At 38.1% G+C, this 20,249-nt stretch overlaps 1 protein-coding gene across 1 annotated transcript in view; it reads left to right on the plus strand.

Annotated features, from left to right (window-relative positions):
* The window catches only part of PARD3B (par-3 family cell polarity regulator beta), a gene marked incomplete at its 5' end in the record, with an annotated part of 417,421 nt that overhangs the window by 210,583 nt on the left and 186,589 nt on the right, over window positions 1-20,249 (plus strand). Inside the window, 3 exons of the mRNA XM_085299549.1 lie at window positions 6,597-6,782; window positions 13,662-13,832; window positions 17,086-17,215. Of these exons, the coding sequence (XP_085155675.1) occupies window positions 6,597-6,782; window positions 13,662-13,832; window positions 17,086-17,215 (487 nt within the window). The remainder of the gene's footprint in view (window positions 1-6,596; window positions 6,783-13,661; window positions 13,833-17,085; window positions 17,216-20,249) is intronic.

A 20,249-nucleotide genomic window follows, 5' to 3' on the forward strand; every position in this document is an offset into this window, starting at 1 on the left:
AAAAGGACTAATTGAAAGTGGTGTCCATTGGTAGTTAGAGGATTGACACAATACTGAGTAGGTATTACCATGGACTCAAYAGAAGGGGAAAACACAATGCACAGTTTTTTGTTTTTTTCAAAGGTTACAATTCCATTTGTACTGGTGGCAGAGCGGTTTGTGTAGTCTGTGTGTGTTGTGGATATAAGAGAAGGCTAGAAGTGTGTTATCTCCCYTTTAAAGGGTTGCAAATCTGTTGGTAAGACTTACTTGCATACCACTAAAACTTTAAAGCGTTTTAAGAATCCTTTATTATTTTAATTAAGGAATCAGAGACCTGTAGTGTAGATGTGCTTCTAAGAATTAAATGGTCTTTGGCAGAACGTTGAAAACCTTCATCTAAGAATCTCAAGACACATTTGGCTAATTCATCTGCTTTGCTCAGTGTTATTTAGTACATATTATTAGAAATTTCTGCTTTTAAATCTAGCAAACTTGGTATTCTCACTTACTGGTCTGTGTTTCTTGTGATTCAAGAAACATCTAAATTGATTTTTATTGAAGTTTTATGCCAATAGCTAATGTTTGAAAACATCATGGCCTTGATTTCCCTTGTAAGGGATAGTACCAGTTTGGTTGTTTGCCCCATTYCATTTAATGGCTGATTTTGGGCAACAAGCCAAATTGCTGCTTGGGCTGCTCCTGTCTACTGYACTGTGGTCAGAGAAGACCGTCGCCTTCCCCAAGGCGCTGAGATGCTCTGCTCTAGAGTGCCGGCTGGCACGACCTGCAGCCAGAGCGTTGCAAGCAGCAGAGACTGGTGGACTCCTGCAAGCAGCAGGGGACAAACATTACCAGGCTGCAGTGGGGAGAGAGAAGAGACCTATGTATCCGAAGGGGTGAGTTTAGCATTTGTTACAACGAGGAAGGCATTGAAAGCTGCTGGTTTAGCAAGGCTGAAGGACAGACCTGCCCAAAAAAGACAAAGGAGCAGCAGAGATTCTCCCTGCTGCCAAGCCTTTTCTACTTTAACCTATTTCACTCTGAAGATCTGCCTCCTCCCCCTAAAAGTTGTTCTGTCACACTTAGGTCTTAATAAAACTTCAAAGTATAAAAGCCCTTTCACCTTCTTGAGTGTGCTTAGTACCTTAGAAGAAGGGTACAGACCAGTCCATCTTGGAGCCCTAGCCATCTTGAAGTCTCATCACTTGGCTATCTGGACTTTGGTTTATGTGAAAGATTCCTAGTTTATCRTATTAGCACTGAGTCACTTACCTATGTCTGCAGTAGAGTATAACTTCAGTGGTATACTGTCATTTAATGCCTGAAGTGCTGATGTATGCTACATTAGTSATCGAGAAAATGTGGTGTGATTGTTGGGTGCGTTTTGTATAATGTAAAAAGCAGTGGTGACCTCAAAGAAATTTCTAAGAAGGTTTTCCTGGTCTGGAAATTTATATGCTGTGGTTCATTTCATTTGTTCTGTTTTTAAGTGAATTCAGAGTATAGGATGATCTTGAGTTAAAACGTATTTCTAATAAAGTTCAAGGTCTGGTGCATTGGAGCAGAGTTGCTTTACCAGACCATAACGTTGTTGCTCTATTGTAAAGTATTAATGCCTTGGGACAGTGTTTTAGCAATGTCAGGGAAACAGAGGCATCAGGAATTCAGCTCTGTGAGTTACTAGCAGCAATTAACATTCATACCTGCATTTGCTAGGAACAGGACCATCACTCATGAAATTAGTAGCCCAAATGAGGCAATTAATTGATGAGCTGTTAATTTCAGGAGAGATGAAGCTTTTTTGGTCAGCAGTGAAAAGGCATTCCTTGTGAAGAACAGCAATATCAGGATAAAAATCTGAAACCATTTAGTGAATATAGTGTAAAATTAAATGTCTAGGTAGTGTATTTCTATTTCTCCCTCTATTTCTCCTATTTTTCTTCTTCTTTTTGCTTCCTCCCAAATAATCCCAYCAAGAGAAAGGTTTTCCATCTTGTGTTTGTACCAGAGAGAGCAAATTTTAATTTCACACATTGAATAACCAATGCACTTGCTATCAAATGCTATGCAACAAATAGGAAGCAAAAATTTTAAGTGAATGAAGACAGCGTTTACTTAAGTGATGAATTCATTATAAGATTTTTTTCCCCACATGCATCACCATTCCTTCTACATGTTCTTGTGAAATCATTGAAATGTYGCTCTCTCCCCCTCATGGGTAACTAATTTTTGATAGTACTGGTGAATAAAGTCCAGTATTACTTTGAATCAACTTTAGCTGTATCTTAAGGTAATGCTGAATGCAAATGGTACAGAAGAGAGGTTTTAGACTAGTTTGACTACACTGAACAAGAAGCGCTTGTGAAGAGCTTTGGGGAAGATTAGTGAGTTCCGCAGTAATAGCTAAAAGCAGCTGTTGTTTAAATTGAAATTAAATTTACTGGGATTTCTGTATGATGAAACTGTTTCCCTGAGAACTGTAGCAAGGTAAATGGTAGTGAAATGTTATGGATTCCAAATTAGGTACTGGAGCAAGCAGAGGAAACTTAATACTGACAAAGATTTACTATACATGTCTGGTGTCTTGTGGAATACATCTTAATGTCTCCAGTTTGATAGATAACACGTCCAGGCAYGCAGACAATAATCTGGTACAATACTAACAAGAGCTAATACATGGAATAATTATGTCAAATGAAGTTGGGAAATGTTATATAACATGGAACAACAGGGTTACTTTTTGATTATTTGCTTGTAGCAATTTATTTGTATCGGAGTATAAAACTCAACTCAGTTATACTGTAAAACTACATATAATATTGTTATCTTAATATACTTTAAAGTGGAAGACGTCAAGAGACCACCTAGTCAGTCTATTTTTCCCCAGATATCAAGGGTAAAAATTTTCCTTGAGTCTCGCTGACATTTCCTTGACTGCTATTTCAACAAGCTATTTCTTATGTCAAAAATTGCCTGCAAAGAAAAAGGGGGAAAATGTTATTGTAAAGTGTTTTGAAGACRATTATCATGTCCCCTTTTAGGCTCTATCTGACAAGGTTAAACGAGATTGTTTCATTACTGTCCTCTGGACTCCAGCCAATTTGTTTCCTGAAGCCCACAGCTGAATACAGGGCTCCTATGGAGTTTTTACCAGTACTGCAGGGAACAGAAGGGTTGTTTCCTGCATCTTACAGACAGCCCTATTACTGACATTACTGAGGTTTTGACACAACCAGGAAAGACTGTGGCTTTGTGATCAAAGTCATGTGGTGGGTGGGTGAGTGACAAGAACGATAATAAAAATGAGAATGCTTGAATTTGAGTGCAGCATTCTAATCAATACCAGATTCACCGGTGTGGTTTATATTCATACATTGGCTTGAGGGACTTGGATAGACCTGTTGCCTTTGCTTCTCTATGATTTTGTTTTAAAAAATGCCTTAAGTTTTTAATTTGAAATTAATATGTATCTTGGAGCTTAAAGTAAAATGGTTCTGAGGAAGAAGCTAATGAAAAAATACTTTTCTTTTTCGTGTCAAAAATATCTTGTTACCTTTTTCTTGGGAAAAARAAATCACAGAATTTTGTGCTGGGGTTGACTTTCAGCCATACCCATGAAAAATTGGCTTGAATGTGGCCAAGTTCTGTTTTATATAAAGTCCAAGTTCATACTGAGACAGTACTAGTAGCAATTTCTGACTGTTGCTGTAAAGGTAGGCATCAGCACTGAGAGCAGGGCACCTTTATGTGCTGTAGTAACAAACCTACCTCACTGCTATGGTCATGATATTATGAAAGAGGAAAACACTGTTAATACACAGAAGGGGCAGGATGTAGGTGTTGTGGAGGACTAGTTTTGGAGCGAAAGGAGGATGGCTAAAATTTGCATTTGTCACGTGTTTAGAGGAATGGCCTGTTGAGATCTGGGAAGATGGGCCCTGGAAACCAGAATCGATAGTAGGATACTGATAGGTGTAGAAAGAATGATACTGGATAGGAATGTGGGGAGAAAGATTTGTAAGATCTGATAAGCTAGGGCTGAAGGAAAAGCTGTGACTAGTTAGAAAATGTAACTCAAGTAAAGGCACACAATGGACCCTGAGACTCTTGGGGAGACTCCGGAGACTAGATTCAGAACTTCCAAGCTGTTGAGACCAGTGAGTGGGATGCAAATGTAGTAGTAGTAGGGCCCCCCAGCAAAGACAGCAGTGTGATTGCTCTTCAGAAAGCACCATGAATGGCAAAGTGTCAAATACCCTTTATTCTCCACGTAGCTGTTGCAAAATCCCTAGTATYTTCTCTTTTAGTGTGGGACCTTGAAATAAATGACAATCTGCTCTTCTGTTTAAGCAACAGAAGTGTCTCTGATTAATTTAAGGCAGTGTACAGGTCGATACTACAGGAACCAATGYGCCAGTTCAGATTCCAGCTCAGCACCTGACCTTTGAGCTGGGAATAGCAGCACACATGAACTGCTTGCCCAGGGGACCAGTGAAGTAGTAAGAAATAGTCTGTCCTGAAGGACTGCAGGAGATGACRTGTCTGGGAGCAAGATACGACCTGAGAAGAATTTCCCCTGTTCAGGCAGGACAGGCCATTTGCGTAGCCCTAATCTAAGAGTTCTGCATCACCTGACAAGCGTACATTTATTTTAAAAAACAAAAGAAGTATTGTACTCCTCCTTCCAAAACTTGGGAAAGTTAAATGCAAAACGCTTACGTTAGAAGGTTTTGTGCTAGCGTTAATTTTTCTGAAGGAAGTCAGAGCAGGAGTGTCTACAAATGTTCAGTCTGTATTGTTCACAGTAGCAAGTATGAACTTGTAGTTTTTCAGAGATTATGTTCAGGACCTGTATAGCTGTATATCCACAGCTAAGAAAAATGTGCCATGTATGTGACTGAGAATTGTCTGCTTCTAGTGAACAAAGGGAAGAGCACAGACGAGTAGCAGAAGTTCCAGAGATCAGTGCTAGTACTGAGATGGTTATCAGTGTCAGTGCTATGCCATTTTATATTTAGCAGCTAGGTTAATTGTATTGACTTGGTATCATGTAGTTATATTCCAGGAAGAATTTGTGCATGGTGTATACATCATATTTTGGGATTGAGGTTTATAGTCCTAGCTCTTTGGGTCATGTGGTTTCTCCTTAGCCTCTGGTAGCTGCTTCTCATTAGTGAAGTGACATCCAAAAAAAATGTGAGTATACTCAGGGGCTTACCACTTCTATTTTTTAGTTTCTCTTGGATTTTATTTTCTGCTCTTAGTTTTGTGGTCATATTGCTTGTTGATCTTGTGTTGTATAAGGTCATCTGCCCCCTTCTGATCCGACATTATAATAGATGAAGAATGTGTACCCTCGCTGCTGAGAAACCATACGTGCTGCTGGAATCCTTGTCCGCAATATCAGCTACGTTGATACTGTATGAACGGCAGCTTATTCCCTGGAAATGGTCCTTCCTCGTTAGGTGTAAGGAGGATTGCCCCAAGTAGTACACTCCTCCTTGTGTGCGGCCTTTAGTTGGTGAAGACTTAAACAGCTTTGAAACAGATCCCAGTAATCTTTTCCAACTTCTGTTTGTGTGTTCTATTTTTCTAGTTTTTTCCTATTAGCTCTTTTAACACTAGTATTACAAAGAGTAGAAAACATCCAAATGACAAGAAACATAAACCAATTAATTGTCTTATGAGAAAGGAAGTGTGAAATAAAACTGGATGTGATACAAAAGGTCTTTTGCACTAGTATCTTACATGCACGTTTTACTCCATACTAGGTCTTTTTTTTTCTRGTTTTATTTCTGCAGAATGCCAGTATGAATGCCATGCTAGTATTTCTTTAGGTTTCRGTTTCCAGTTTGCTTTAAGAAAAGAAAACACAAACATTAGAAAACTCCAGGATATAGTCTATAGTAAAAGAACATTGTTTCTCATTTTTCTAGATACAGGTACTTGACTTTGCAGTCTTGTAAACAGCAATCTAATCTATCAAAAGTCTTTGGATTAACTCACACTAGAAGGAAAAAAAAAAAATCTGTGTGGAATAAAAGTATGCTCCAAGGAGTTAGTGCAGAATGGGTTACTGCCTTTTCAATTCTCACCCCTACTTTTGTTGCACCAACTTCCCTCTCAGTCAGGTTTTAAGGGAAGGATAATTTTTTGAGAAGGAAACTCAATTTTCAGTGGAGGAGTGGGATTTACCATTATAACTATCATTACAGTTTGAGAGCTGCATGTGAAGACAGTGAGTATTTTATGGCTTAAATTTTGAATACAGCTATAGTATCTGTAAATTTTAATACAGCTAATACAGCTGTGTTTGAAGGAACTGTCAGGTTTTTATATTCTCCTGCAACATCTGTTTTATAGTATGTGGAACTATACTATTTTTATCTTCTATTTAGGCATATTYGTAAATATCGTTAATAAAACATTTTAGCCTGCATCATGTGACCAAATCACAGCTAAATGCATTGCCATTTATAAGACTGTGGTTATTTGAGCTACTGTCTTGAAAAGAAGACTATTGCTTGTTTTTTCAATAGGTTTGTAAAACTAATTTATGTGGTTGTTTCTATGCCCCTTTTCACTCATATTTTCATATTTATTCTCCCCAACAGAAAGGAGAGCCAAACTGCAGTATTCTTTCCCCAGAAACCACAGAGCAGCTGACCTTTGAGATTCCKCTGAATGATTCTGGCTCTGCTGGACTTGGTGTGAGTTTAAAAGGCAACAAATCTCGGGAGACTGGAGCTGATCTTGGGATTTTCATCAAGTCCATTATTCATGGCGGTGCTGCTTTTAAGGTATGCAAAGAACACATCAGGCTCTGTTAGAATTTTGATGTTTGTATGTTCAGTTCTGAATCTGGCTTAATAACTATTCTAGCAATGATAATGATGGTTACTTTTCACATTCAGAGTGTGATTCTAAATAGTGAATTTTGAAAAATATATATTTATCAACACATTATATTACACTATGTATATAAATGYGCAATGTTTGCTTAAAGCTTTGATTTGATTCTATAAAAGTGTATTTCATATACATTCTATAACTTTATTTCATCTGTGTTTTAGTAAAGAGCATAATTCTGAGTGCAAATGCCCATACATTGGTGTCTTTGGAAGACGAAGTGAAGATGACATGGGTTAGGATTCCCAAATGCACGCAGGCCGGAGGGGTCCTGCTTTCCATTTTCTCGTGATGTGTTTTAAAAGTCTGTTCTGTGGCTTAGGACAAGGAATCTCTACATACAATCTCCCATGTTTCGTGGGGGCTGAGGCATCCATGTTGAGTTTTGCTTGACATGGTGGTTCCTTTCATTCTGACTTGTTCTGTTTCATGATTTTGCTGATAGTTTGCTGATATGGTTACTGAAATGACTTAACCTGCATGTCTGTCATATTTTCAGATTTTTTTTTGTTTGTTTTATTTTTCTAATGTCACATTTGTATATTAGATTTTGTAGGCAGTCTGTAGATACTGAGCAGAGGTTTGTCATTTCCTACAGACATTAGATGTTGTGCTGCGCTACCAGTGCTTACTGCTGTAGGCTCTCTTGCTTTCACACATTGATCTAGGGTGTGTGTTGAGAGTGAATTATATTGCCAGAACTGTAAGACAAGGAAGAGAGCGGGGTGGAGCCTTTTGTTCCAGTTTGAAATGGTCAAGTTTAGACTTTCAAAATGCCAGATACAGAGAAAAGTCTTTACCTGTCTCCAGTGCTTTCTTTTGGTTCCACATCTGCTTCTCTCCTACAGCTTTTTTCTTTGCTTTCCAAAACATTTTCCTATTGCCTCCCAGTTGCTTATTCCTGTAGGCACTCTGCAAGTTCAAGGCAGTGGGCAGAGCGGCCAGAGCAGCTGRGCAGGAGGAAAGGCTGCTGCCCCATGTCCTAGCAGTAGCTCCGGGGCAGATTTGGTGTGCCGCTGGGCTCAGCATCGAAGGACCTCCGTAGTTGTATTTAGCATTCTCTCTGTGCTTCCTTTGGTCTACCCAAAGTGGCGTGGGCAAGCCTACAAAACAAAATGCAAACTTGTTTTGTGTTTACAAGAAACAGAAATTGGTAATTCTGTGAGGTTAAGGATTATGTATTTAACTTCTGCTGGAAATAAATAATTCACTAATTATTTTTTTCTTCAAGATATGTTTGCTATTCTAGTCAAAATGCAGCTTGGCTGAGGATGTTGTTAGTTGTGCAGAAGTTACCATTTGCTCCTGAGGTGAGCTAAATTGGTAAATGACAGTATTATGACTTGTTCTGCTCCCTCTAAGGACTGTATGTGAACTCTTGTGCTTTTTTTTTTTTTTTTTAATTATTATTATTATTAAAAAGTGTTTGAATTACTTCTTAACTTTAGGAAATCTATTGACTTTGGGTTTTTTCCATATAAAACTTGAAAGGGGTAACTTTCTTGGAATTAAAAAAATTTGCCTTTTGGGGTTAGTATGTTTAGCTATTGTAGATCCAAAATGTAATTTTTTATTTTGTGTTATCTCAGCAATTCCTTGCAATTCTTTTCTGCTCAAAAAAAAGAAAAAAAAAACCACTTAATTCAGTTATGTAAATCCCTCTGCTGATATTCGCCTGCTGAATAAGACAATGCACAGCACTAAAACTTTCATGATCATCTATTTACAGTTGCTGGTAAACAGCAATAATCAAGGCTTTAGCTTTGATGTGAATGTTTAATACTTTACTGCTCCTATTTACCTGCCCCGGTCCCACAGTTATTTGAAAGCTTGGATTTTCTCAAGAGACTAAACTCTTCTACTTGCTATATATCAGAAATGGGTTAAGGGCTTGACTGGCCAAATTACAGCTGGATAAACTCGATTTTCCTGCATGTCTGCTGCCTCGTACAACTAGTTTTACTCTGAAAAAGAGGCTGCCCTTGCTTTCCAGCTGTGTTGCCTGCGTAATTGTGCACCCCGGCTGCAACGCCAGTGCCTGAACTCGAGGAGRCTCGCCCTTTGGCGTAGCAAAGCTCGCAGGGCCGCGTGCAGGCTGGCTACCTGGCTGGTGTTGCCAGGGCAGAGAGAGGTAGGAGAACTCTCCTGAGCCCYGTACGTTTACCACTCTCCCTTCTCCGTTTGTTACTCCAGAGCAGTTGTTTGTTTTGGCCTGAGCAGCCTCCAGGCTAATAAAGTAGGACTTCAGGACTTTTACTATCCTTTTGTAGGATAAATGGGCAACTGCTGCAGTCAGTCACCAGGAGTGGAAGATTGTGTCTTGTGATAACTTCAGTCCTGTAACCCAGTCTCCTGTGTTACAGCTCTATTCCTATGCGGTTCTCATTGGCGAAAGATCTGAATGTAGGCTCCCAAGCTAATATGAAGCTCAAGCTTCAACCAAAACTACGTTCAAAAAATCTTGTTTCCTCTTTGATGCAAGTACTTCCGAATACTACCATTTTGGAAAATATGTCTTCAGAACCATGGTGGTTGTTGCACGTGCATGGAAAATAGCTATCTGCCCTCTGTTTAGTGACCTCTGTACAGCACAAAACAATCAATGGGCATTAACGCTAATAAAATTTCTTCTATTATGTTAAAAAGTGTGCAGAAATTTGTGCATAAATATTTAAATCTGTATTTATTGTCCTTATTTTAAAAGCTTTCCTGTAACCAATTTTTAAATACAAAGCCTTTTTTTTTCCCCGGCTGGTAGTTGCCCAGAGCGTTTTCCCATGTTCGTCATTGTTACCATCTCTGAAACCCAAGTATTATGGATTTAGGCATATGAATTTGCTCTTCAGCATACCACGTTTTCTTGGGGAAAAAGATGACATGAGGAAATCAGTGTTTGCTGTCTTTTGGACATGAGAATTGTTTCACTTCATTGTATCTCACTTACACATTTAGAGTTTAAAATCTGTTTTGATTTTGTYACAATGCTAATGGAAAAAAACCTCACGCATACCTGTGTCCATACAGTCACCATTTCTCTTCAGAAGAGGTCATTCAACAGGCAGAAGGTCAGTACATTTTGTTTCAGCACTGAAGTAAATGTAGTCCTCCTAATACTTAATATTGTCTAAACATTTTTGATATACCAAATTTCAAAAAATTTCTTTAACTATTTTTTTAAGAGAAAGAGTTACGTATAATTTTGGTTGGTTGGTGTTGTCTGTTGCCATTCTGAACAGAAGGTTTGAAGAGAGGCCAACATTTTTAGTGTTTTTTTTTTTTTCAAAATGTTAGCACATTGATTTAGCTTTAATGTGTTAGTAGCTTTGTAAAGCTCAGTAAGAATTTTGAGAAAAATGTAAGGGAAAATTGAAATCTTAAAACTAATTTTATACTTTGTTTTTGTGTGCTAGTTAAAGATTTTAGAAACAGTGCATCTTCTTGAATCATACAGTAAGAACCAGTGGCTATTCACTACTGACTACAAAAATAGCAAGCTAATAGGCTTTCATATTTTTAGTTAGAATTCTAATACTGTATCCTGCACGATTGAAATACGTACTTTCACTGATTGTACCTCCATGTCCCATCTTAACCTGCTCGTGTAATTTTTCAAGTGTGTCTGGTTTTTATCAGCTCTGAGAAAGGTGTTACCAGAAAGCTTGATATTTGTAATTATGCAGAGCCTTTCACRTGAAGACCAGTGAACATCTGACGGAGTTGAAATGCATCATTTTGCCCCGTAACTGCAGCGGTTTCAGCTTGACTCATCTTGAGATGTCTTGGCTTTTGCATTGTGATGAATTCGTGATTATCAGGAATTTGCTGCCTAGCGCAGCTGAAGCGCAGCAGAGCCATGRTTGTAAGGAGGAGGATGTTTTCTGTGTGTGCGTTTGTTCAAATCAAGCCTGGCATGGTTGGAGCCTGCTCAGGGCTTCTGGCTGCTATTGCAATGAGTGTTGCCTGCTGTGTGCAGCCCGTGAGGACTCGGGTGATCCCGATAAATGCCATCGCAAACCATGTCGCTGATGTGCAAGGAGGAACACCACAGTGCTCTCTGATAAAAACAAACCTCCGTGAGGAGCGTGGCTTTACGTCTCGCTGCGCGGCTAGGGCATCTGTGACTGGTCTGGCTCTGGTAGTCTCGAGGTGGTAGGCTCTACCCAGTGCTGACACCCCAGGTTTGAATAAGTAAGGGCATATTAACTTCCCCCTTTGCGAGAGTAGCTCACTTGCAGTATGGTATTTGAAAACTGTTTTTCTGAAATACCAAATGTTGTTTTTTTATTCAGAAGCCACAAAGAAACCTACCTTTCAGAGATGAAAGAAAAAATGTGTTAAAACAACATTTAGCTTGTTTTGAGCAAAGCAGATTGGCTTGCAGTTCAGTCTTCTAAACCAGGCCATAACACCAGCGATGTGCAAATCTGTATTTGAAAGCTGTTTAGACTTTGTTTTTTTCAGTCTTTAAAACTGCAGAAAGTTTCTTTGTGAAGTAACTTTCACCCGATCACCTGCAGCAACACTGCTCAGCTGTCTTCCAGCCTACCATGTACAGTGGCATAGCAAGTGTGGTGGATCAGCATTAGTAAAGCTTGTACTCCCTTTCTTCCGCAGTCGTAAACACTCAATTTTGCATTTAAGTGGAGCATGTGATAAGGTGGAATGAAGGAAGGCATGTCAAAGAAGTTCTTTATGAACTGACATTATTAAAATGCAAAGAAAAACAAATTCTCATATGAAAGAATTACAAAGCAAGCTCAAAGAATGGCAAATTCAGAGGTTTCTGAGGCTGCAATGATTCATTAAAAATATGCATTGTATTCAGGATAGTTACATACTCAACAAATGTAGTCATGCTAAGATGCATTTGAAAATGAATTTGTATTTACTTTTGTAAGAAACTTTAACAAATATTTACATAGGGGTGTTTATCCACAGAAAGGGAAAAAAGGACTCCAAGAGCCTATGGGGCTGTAGCAGGACATGAGGACCTCTAAAATTTTCAAAGTTTTATGGAGACTCACAAAAAATAAACTCCTCTCTGCTCTAAACTCCTGCTGCTGTGAATGGCTCCATTCATTTCAGCAAGTTTTGATAGAGCACAAAGGAATTGCAACATGTGCAAGTAATAAAACTCCCTGTTCAACAATGTTAACTCTTCTGTCCCTCAGCTTTACTGTGTCTGATGGCATGATGTTGTACGTAGAGGAAAGGTGAGGTTAGTGTAGTGACTTTTGCTGTATATAAATTTATGTTGGCATAAAACATTGAGCAGAGCAGTGGGAGGGGTTTTGGTCTCCTTTCCAAATGGCCATGCTGTTTTCATTCCCAAGCCCTCCTCGGAAAAATTTTCTCTCTTAATCCTGCTTTGTTGAGTGACTCATCCTCCAGTTTGGTCTCTCTGTACTCTTTCCTGTCCCAGCTGATTTTAGTTTTCTGCTCCATGCTGTTGCTCATCAGCACTGTGGCACCTCTTGCTGGTTGTACTATGCTGTAGTACGTGCGTGATACCCAGTTCCATTAAAAATATCACTTAAGAAAACTGGATTTGTCACAGCTGCTGTAACTCACTTTAGCACAGATCACTTAGACTTGGCAGTGATACTAGAAGAGTTAATTGAACATCATAGTGACAGAAAAAATGAAAATTGAAAAGTATATATATTTTGGATTACTCAGATGTATGGGATATGTAAACAGTTCGGACAAATGCCTTACAGAGAATACGTAATGAGCCTATGATTGAATCCAATTCATTCTAGCCAAGATAGTGTTTTTCTATCCAAGTTCCTTTCCTGCTATTTGTTCTCCTCTGCCCTTTTTATGCTGATTTTCTTCAGTCTCTTTACCCCTTTTTCTTCCTTTGAGGTCTGATGCCAACCTGCTAATTTGGAACTTAACAAGCTCTAAAACACTCAAGTCTCTCAATTAAATAGACTTTATTTTCTTGTAAAAGAGAGAAAAGTCCATGGCACACGTGTATATGAGAAGAAATCAATCACAGATGACCATGTCAATAGCAATAGGGCTCCTAAATCACAAAATARCAGTGTCCTCGGTTTTATTACACCTACAAATGTCAGTTAATCCTGGCAATGAAACTGAATGTCTCTTTTCAAAGCACAGGCTACTTGAGATGGCACAACCCCAATTTTGTTATTGGCAGCAGGTTTGGATGTTAAAATACATGAACAGTGTTAATTAAAATATGGATGCTTAAGTCTTAATGACCATTCTGAACTGAGAATGTTACCCCATATGGTGGCACAGTARTTGTGACAAGATAAACACTAGTGAGAGTATAAGACAAAATAATTTTTGGAGCGGTGTCTGTTTCTTACCGGATCCTAATAGCAAATAACAGCGTATTTAAAATACACTTCAGTGATCATTCATGGTTTTGCTGTAGATGCTAACAGCTATGGTATGGGTCCTTTTAACTAACTGAAAGCTATTTTTCCTGTTTTCTCCTTTATAAGACTGGTATAAATTAAACTGCATATACAAAAAAGCAGCAGCATATGCATGTGTGTCTATGTTTGTAATTGCCTTACGAACTCTTCCTAAAATGCTGTGAATAGAAGAAAACATTGGTCAGTTAATGGACCCAATTTTTTTTCTCTCCTTGCTTTCTTAATGAGCTGATACTATGCAGTCTTTTGTTTTTTACTYTTTAAAAAGCAATCTCTGATTGTCTGCATCTTGCTTTCCTGTATGTAGCACCCATGCCTAAATTTTTTTGCTTTTCTTGTTTTATTTTTTGCTTGTAGGACGGTCGCTTGCGGGTAAATGATCAACTTGTTGCAGTTAATGGAGAGTCACTCCTGGGCAAGTCAAACCATGAAGCTATGGAGACACTGAGGCGCTCCATGTCCATGGAGGGGAACATTCGTGGGAGGATCCAGCTGGTAGTTCTCCGGAGACTAGAGCCACAAACAGAGGTGAAGCGATAAGTGTTTGTGTGATGAATTCCAGTGTGGTTTTGATGTGTCTGCATTCAAGAGGTGGTAGCCCAAGACTTGGTCACAGAGCTTCTCCTGGCAAAGTGAATTGCTGACTTTCTGCAGTCAGGATTGACACAGGGTTTTTCTAGTTGACATCTCATGGGTTTCCTGTTCCTGTTTAGTCTAGGTTAAAAGTTGCGTCCTATTTTAGTTTGGTGTTCTGGCAACTTTCTTTTAGAACAAAAATAACGTGGTCCCAAAAAGGTTTAATAAAGGGATGGTTGTTTTTAGGTAGTTTTGACAATTGCTTACCTAYTCAGGGAACAGTTGGGTCACAGGTGATTGAAATTCTTCTGATTTCATATTTTGTGATGATCGTGACCTGWCTGTGACCTAGATTTTACTTCATTCTTTTTTTATTATTATTTTCATTAGTATTTTAATTTACTACACATTATTTCTTGTGTTCTTGGTTCCAGTCCCTTTTTACTGTCAAAGAATTAATATTTTACTCTCTCTGGTTAGATAAATACTACCCCTTCATGACATATTGTTTATGATTTGATTAAYATAAAACTTGCTTAAGCAAGATAACAAGAAAAAATTTTGACGCTTASTTTTCTAGACTTTATATCAATTGACATGTACCATTCACAGCTTGTTTTCAATCGTTCCCTCTCTCACATGCATGTGCTTGCTTGCTCACTCATATATATGAGCCGCAAATCGGCTGCCCGTCACTTACTACTCTCGATTTTAATTTTGATCTTCAAATAGATATTTTACTAGAATTTCAACAGCTGTGCAGTTCCTTAAAACACAGATTGATTTGTGATTTTAAGAAATTGTAATAAAACCCATCACAGAATTCTAGGAGATGTCTTTAAGCTTTTTATTTAATAAAACTTGCTTACACATTTTGAAGTGTTGAGAATAATCCCAYTTGTAGTTGAATTCACATAAAATATAAAAGGGAAGGCTAAGAGTGTGCAGGTGTCTTGTAGTATAAATGRATAACTTACCATTTTGTTGGTTATATTTCTATTTGATTTACTACCATCGCGGATTGATTGAGAAATATATTTAGAACAAAATTACTTGCTGAACATTATGCTCTAACTTTATCAGGAGAATACTTTGCACAAGCTTGTCTGATGTCTGTCTTGCCAGGAAAATATGTAAAAATATACATTAGTAATTCTGGAATATATTAGAGGAAAACACATTTTTGCTTTTCTTTTCAATGTGCCATAGCATTATGCTCTAAGGAAGAATCAAAAGTATGTGTTATGTTTATTGTGGATTCTGGTGACAGATGAAAGATAGCTTACCTTCAGATAAAACTCACTCCTGCTAGTTTTCTTTATTTAATAAAAAGCAGATTTTGGAAAAATACTCCAGTTGAACATCAGATTGACCTAATAACTATTAAAGAGTTTTTATGTTTTAAGTGTATAATTCTGTATTTTATCCAGATATATGAAAGGTAAATAATCTTTACTAAYGCCGTATGAAGAATACAGAATGAAGTCTTGATTGAATCAAATTCATTTTAGACAGAAATTAATTTTTATATGATAGTCTTGACGTTCAATTGTAATTCCATTTGAGTCTGCAGACCATAGCAAAAATAGGTTGTTGCCCATTCTTTCCTTTCCCCAAAACGGCTTCCTGAGCACTGCGTCTCAGGCTGGTGGAAGCCGAATGCGTTTAGAAATGCATTATTGTTTTTATTGGTCAGGACACTAATGGAGGTCTTCCATGACAGCTCTATTTTATAAGCTGAATACTCTAATTATGCTGGTTACTGATCAGTTGTTGGGATATCGATTGTGTCATTTATCAAAGAGCTGAAAAAGCAGATCTGTTGTTGTTGTTAATTCAAGGCCCCCTATCCCACTGGATATGAGTCTTTAATTTAGTAGTTTGCTGTTGCAAGGTTTGATTTAGCCACCAATACACCTGAGAGAGTAGTAAACGTGGRCCTTCTGACACAAGGAATCCTAAGTAACCTGAAGGATTTAAAGCAGAGAAGAAACATAATTGTCAGTGACTGTGTGAGGTGTATGTTCCTCTGTCCCTTAGTACAGAGGCTCGAAATACCCATTTCAGATGGCTCATGCTGTACTGAGGAGGAGGGGAGACTATAGCGTGTGCTCGCTGGCCCCTAAGACTACGTTTGGAGCCGCCTTGTCACCATTAGGATCTCAAAATTAATTTGTGTTCTGAGATGAGGTGTGTTATTAGCCAACTTTTTTAATTATTATTTAGGAGCTTGTAAGGCCAGTTGCAAGGGGGATTTAACCCACTTTCCTTTTCTGTGCACTGATTTGCAGGCATCATTTGCACATTGTGCAAATAAGTGATATAGGTTTGTGCATGCATTTCTTCCATGAATGTGACTGTGCATGTAATTTAAGGAATGATATACTGTAACATTTGCTGGCATAATGAAAATGTGCTTTAAAAATAGAAGTCAGTTGGAGATGCCTTCAAAAAAAAAATGGATTTAAAACCACAGAAGCTATAAAGGTTATTCTGAAAACTAGCCATAATATTCTCCTGTGTGGGTTTTCTGTTTTCCCTGAACAACAAGTACAGAAACGTCTTTTTGGGTCCGTCCCAGTTTTAGAAACTGTGATTTTTTTTTTTCTCTCTTGAGCAACTGCTCAGGAGAATAAATTAGGCAATAGGGTGTATTTGGCGGTGGTGGTGGGGGTCTCAAAAGAAAAGCTGACTAGAGGTGTGACAGGAGTTTGTTTAGCTGCTAGCCAGAAGACCTGTATTTGGGAGTTTGGTGTAACTCCTTCCTTACAAAACTGCTCTCGTGTGTGATCATGAGAACATATGCACTCAGTCTCTGAGCGAAGGGAACCAGCTGGCTGGCAGAAAAATACCATTGGCATTGCCCATGTTCTTGTGTTGACAATGTCACAAGCTGCCCTCCCAGATGGAGAATTTGAATGAAGCCAGTTGTGGGTCAGGGAAAAACACAGTCTTCATTTTTGTGTATCATTCTTAATGATTGTTGCTGCCTAGTTATTGTCTGATTTTGTGACCAGCAATAGCAGATAGTCATTTTGAAGGTATCTTTCACGTTCCTCATTTAAAAGGAAACGGTGTACAGTGGGCACCTTACAGACTGCACACAAATGCAGAGTAGTGCAGTGATGGCTGATCCTCTGCATTGCTGAACATTTAATTCATGTGTTACAATATGTGGTTCTGTTTTTTTTTTTTTTTTGCTTAGGATCGCTCAGACCAGGGAGCTTTTCAAAAATCGGCGTTTGAAGGGAATCATAACGTCGCAGCTGCTTCCCGGCGCAACAATGCTGTTCTTCAGCAGTTTGTAACTTGCAGTCTTCAGGACAGACTGAAAGGTAGTCTCTACCTTCCTATGTGCTAAAAGAAAATGCGTTATGTTCTTGTTTTTTCTGAAATCCACAGGAACTAGAAAAGCAGTTAATTAGAGCAAGTGCACACTATGTTACTTGGAGGCATGAAGATCTAGAGAGGGTGGGAGAGCTGACTCAGAAGTTGTGAATTAGATTCCTGGCACAAATTCCAGTTTAAGTAACAGTTTCTAGCTCGCTGCCCCAACACGTAAGGTTGGATAAAAAACAAATGATGAGTGCAAAATATATGTTGTCAAAATGTTTATTTTATATATGTCTTTAATGAGTACAATGATTTTTGTATCAAATTCTTAGGTTTAGATCCTGAGTTATTATAAGCTAAGTGATTTTATACAAAGTATTATATCGATAAAGTTTACTAGCTTATTTTAGACTTGATGATTAAATTTGGTCAAAGGCAGGCTTGTAGAGCATTGTACAAAGAAAATCTAAATGTCTGAGAATATGTAAACATATATGTAAAAGCACATAGGACCACTTACTTTCCTGTCTTATTCTGTTTCTGATGGCAAACTTTACCRTCTGTCCTGTTTGTACCTGGCTCAGCAAGGTACTAGTTACCTGCAACTTTTGAGTATTTGAGATTGTCCTGGCCCCACTTTTTCAATGAAGGAATGTGTTCTTGCACTTCACGCCAAGCATATGCTTAAATACCCTCTACACAGGAAAAAGTAGTTTGTCCTTATAGATGAATTATGCATGATTTTTTCCCACTTTCCTGGRCAACTGTGAAATCGGAGTGGTTGGTAAAATGTCATTTCATAGATTGTCATGATGAACCATGTGGGGTGATTTTAACAAAAGTCAGCGGAGAGCCCATGTCTGTAAACTCAAGAGAAGACACCATTTAATTTAAAGGTTAATCATTTGCATTGACATCAATATTTTGAAAAAGCAAAGAACTGCAGATTTAAACTCAAGCACATTAAGTATTTAGGTCAACTTTACATTTCCTTTGTATGGAATTTCTACCAAGTTCTATAGTTACAAGGAGAACAGGCCATCTGCAGACCTAGTTCTCCTTGTAGAATTAGCCGTTGCCTGAGAATTAGAGAGCAGTAAATACCTTTTCAACACTTCCTTTAAAAAGATCCAAGTAAGTCCTTAGAGTCACAGTAGAGGTGCTTGGCAGCCAGGTAACTTTACTTATTACTTAAAGTTCAAAATAAAATCTGTGGAAGGGCTGTACTTCAGACAATCCAGAAAATCACAACAATGAGTAGTTAACAGTTCATTCATAAAACAGTGTTTTGAATGACAAGGAGACATTGTAGTGAGCAATTTTAAGGGTGATGATGGCTCCTTTGTGCAAAATTGTTTGAGAACTACTGTTTGGAAGAACTGTAGGAACATTTAATGTGTGTGTGTGTCTTACTGAATTTTCTTTTAGCCTGTGATGTTTATGGCATTAGACTTCAGTCTACAGAGTAATGCAGAACATAAAAATAAATTGCACGTTTTCATACCTGAAAGTGAAAAAGCAAAGGATATGGACAGAATAATGAGCATTCAGAGTTCAGTCTCTCTCTCCTTTTTTTTTTTTTTTTTTTTTTTTTTTTTTTTTTTTTTTTTTTTTNAAAAATAATGTGGAAACAGTTAATAGGATGATCTGTGGATTTGTATTATTGTATTTTCCTGAGTAAAGATAGGTGAATGTAAAAAGTTAGAGAAACTTACTTTTATATTTTAAAAGCTACTTTTAAAAGCTGAGGAAAAAGGAGAAAAACCACGATGGCTTCAGAAGGGTGTAGGATGTGGAAAGGATACTCAGGARTGCTGCTGGGAGCTGGCTTTGGGAAGAGTGTGGAGTGGCTGGGGGTTCCCAGCCATGGCTGAGAGCAGGTAGGAGATTGAGGTCGATGGACAGCAAACAAAGACATTTTTAGTACTGCTGGGAATCGACTGGAAGTATCATTGTATTGTGACTTTTTTAAAAGATTTGCTATGTAACGAGTAAAAGTTAAAAGGTGTTGGTGGAGAACTGCACCAGGCCTTTCAGCTGCGGGATGTCTGCAGTAGGACTCCAATCTGAAATGTTTTGGGTGAGGCATGCTTTGGCCATGCAATAGTCCTGCACATTGTAGAAATATTTATGTGATTTTGAATTCCATATCAGCCTATACATTACTGCCAGTCATACCTTCAAAAATTTTTTTGGCGTTGTTTCTGATAGAAGTTGTAAAAGCAGAGCACTACACCTACACGGAACCCTCATCAACTCGCTTATGAATTTTGGGTCATAGGCCCGTTAAAGCAAATGAGTCGCAGGCATGGTGGGGTTTTCAGGACAGGCAGGAACAGTCCTGTGTTGTACATTCTTATGGTGCACTATCCTTATCCTGAATGTGGAGGTCTGATTGTTACAATAATATAAATAATAATGAAAGATTTTAACATAAGACTAAATCTCATGCAAGAATTTAAGGACAAGAATTGAATTAGGCTTAATAAAATGTCATTTTCTCAATTAATGTTTTCCAATAAGTTATTTCCAATATCATTCACTGCTCCTACCAATAAAGCTATTATAAAAGCTCAGCAAAAATACACTGCAGCTTGGCCTGCTAATATTGCTATCTGTTTTAGGAGTCCTTTTTATTATACATGAGCAAGAAAAGCTAATGTCTGGGGAAAAGTGGTTACAGCCAAAACATTACATTTTGTCTTGCCTGTGGATATTTAAATAAAAAGCTGGGGGGAAGGGATAGCAAGAGGGCTGATCAAATATTGAAATGCCAATGTTTGGTCTGTTTTTGCGTGAATAATATTTGCTGCCTTCAGGTCCTCACTTTTTTTTTTGCTGCCAAGCTGTTGCGCAGATATAGCATTTTTTTTTTTAGAACACCCTCTTTGAGAAATAATATCTCAGTGCTAGCAGCTTTACATTCTGGTGCTGAAAAATTACTGGAATGTGTTTCATTAGAGATTCTTACATATTTCTTATAACCCTGTATAAGATAGAGTTATAGGGAAATCGATGTTATCTCTACGGTTAAGC

This window comes from Rhea americana, unplaced genomic scaffold, assembly GCF_003343005.1.
Source record: "Rhea americana isolate MKP2758 unplaced genomic scaffold, rheAme1 scaffold_15, whole genome shotgun sequence".
NCBI classification, from domain to species: Eukaryota; Metazoa; Chordata; class Aves; order Rheiformes; family Rheidae; genus Rhea; species Rhea americana.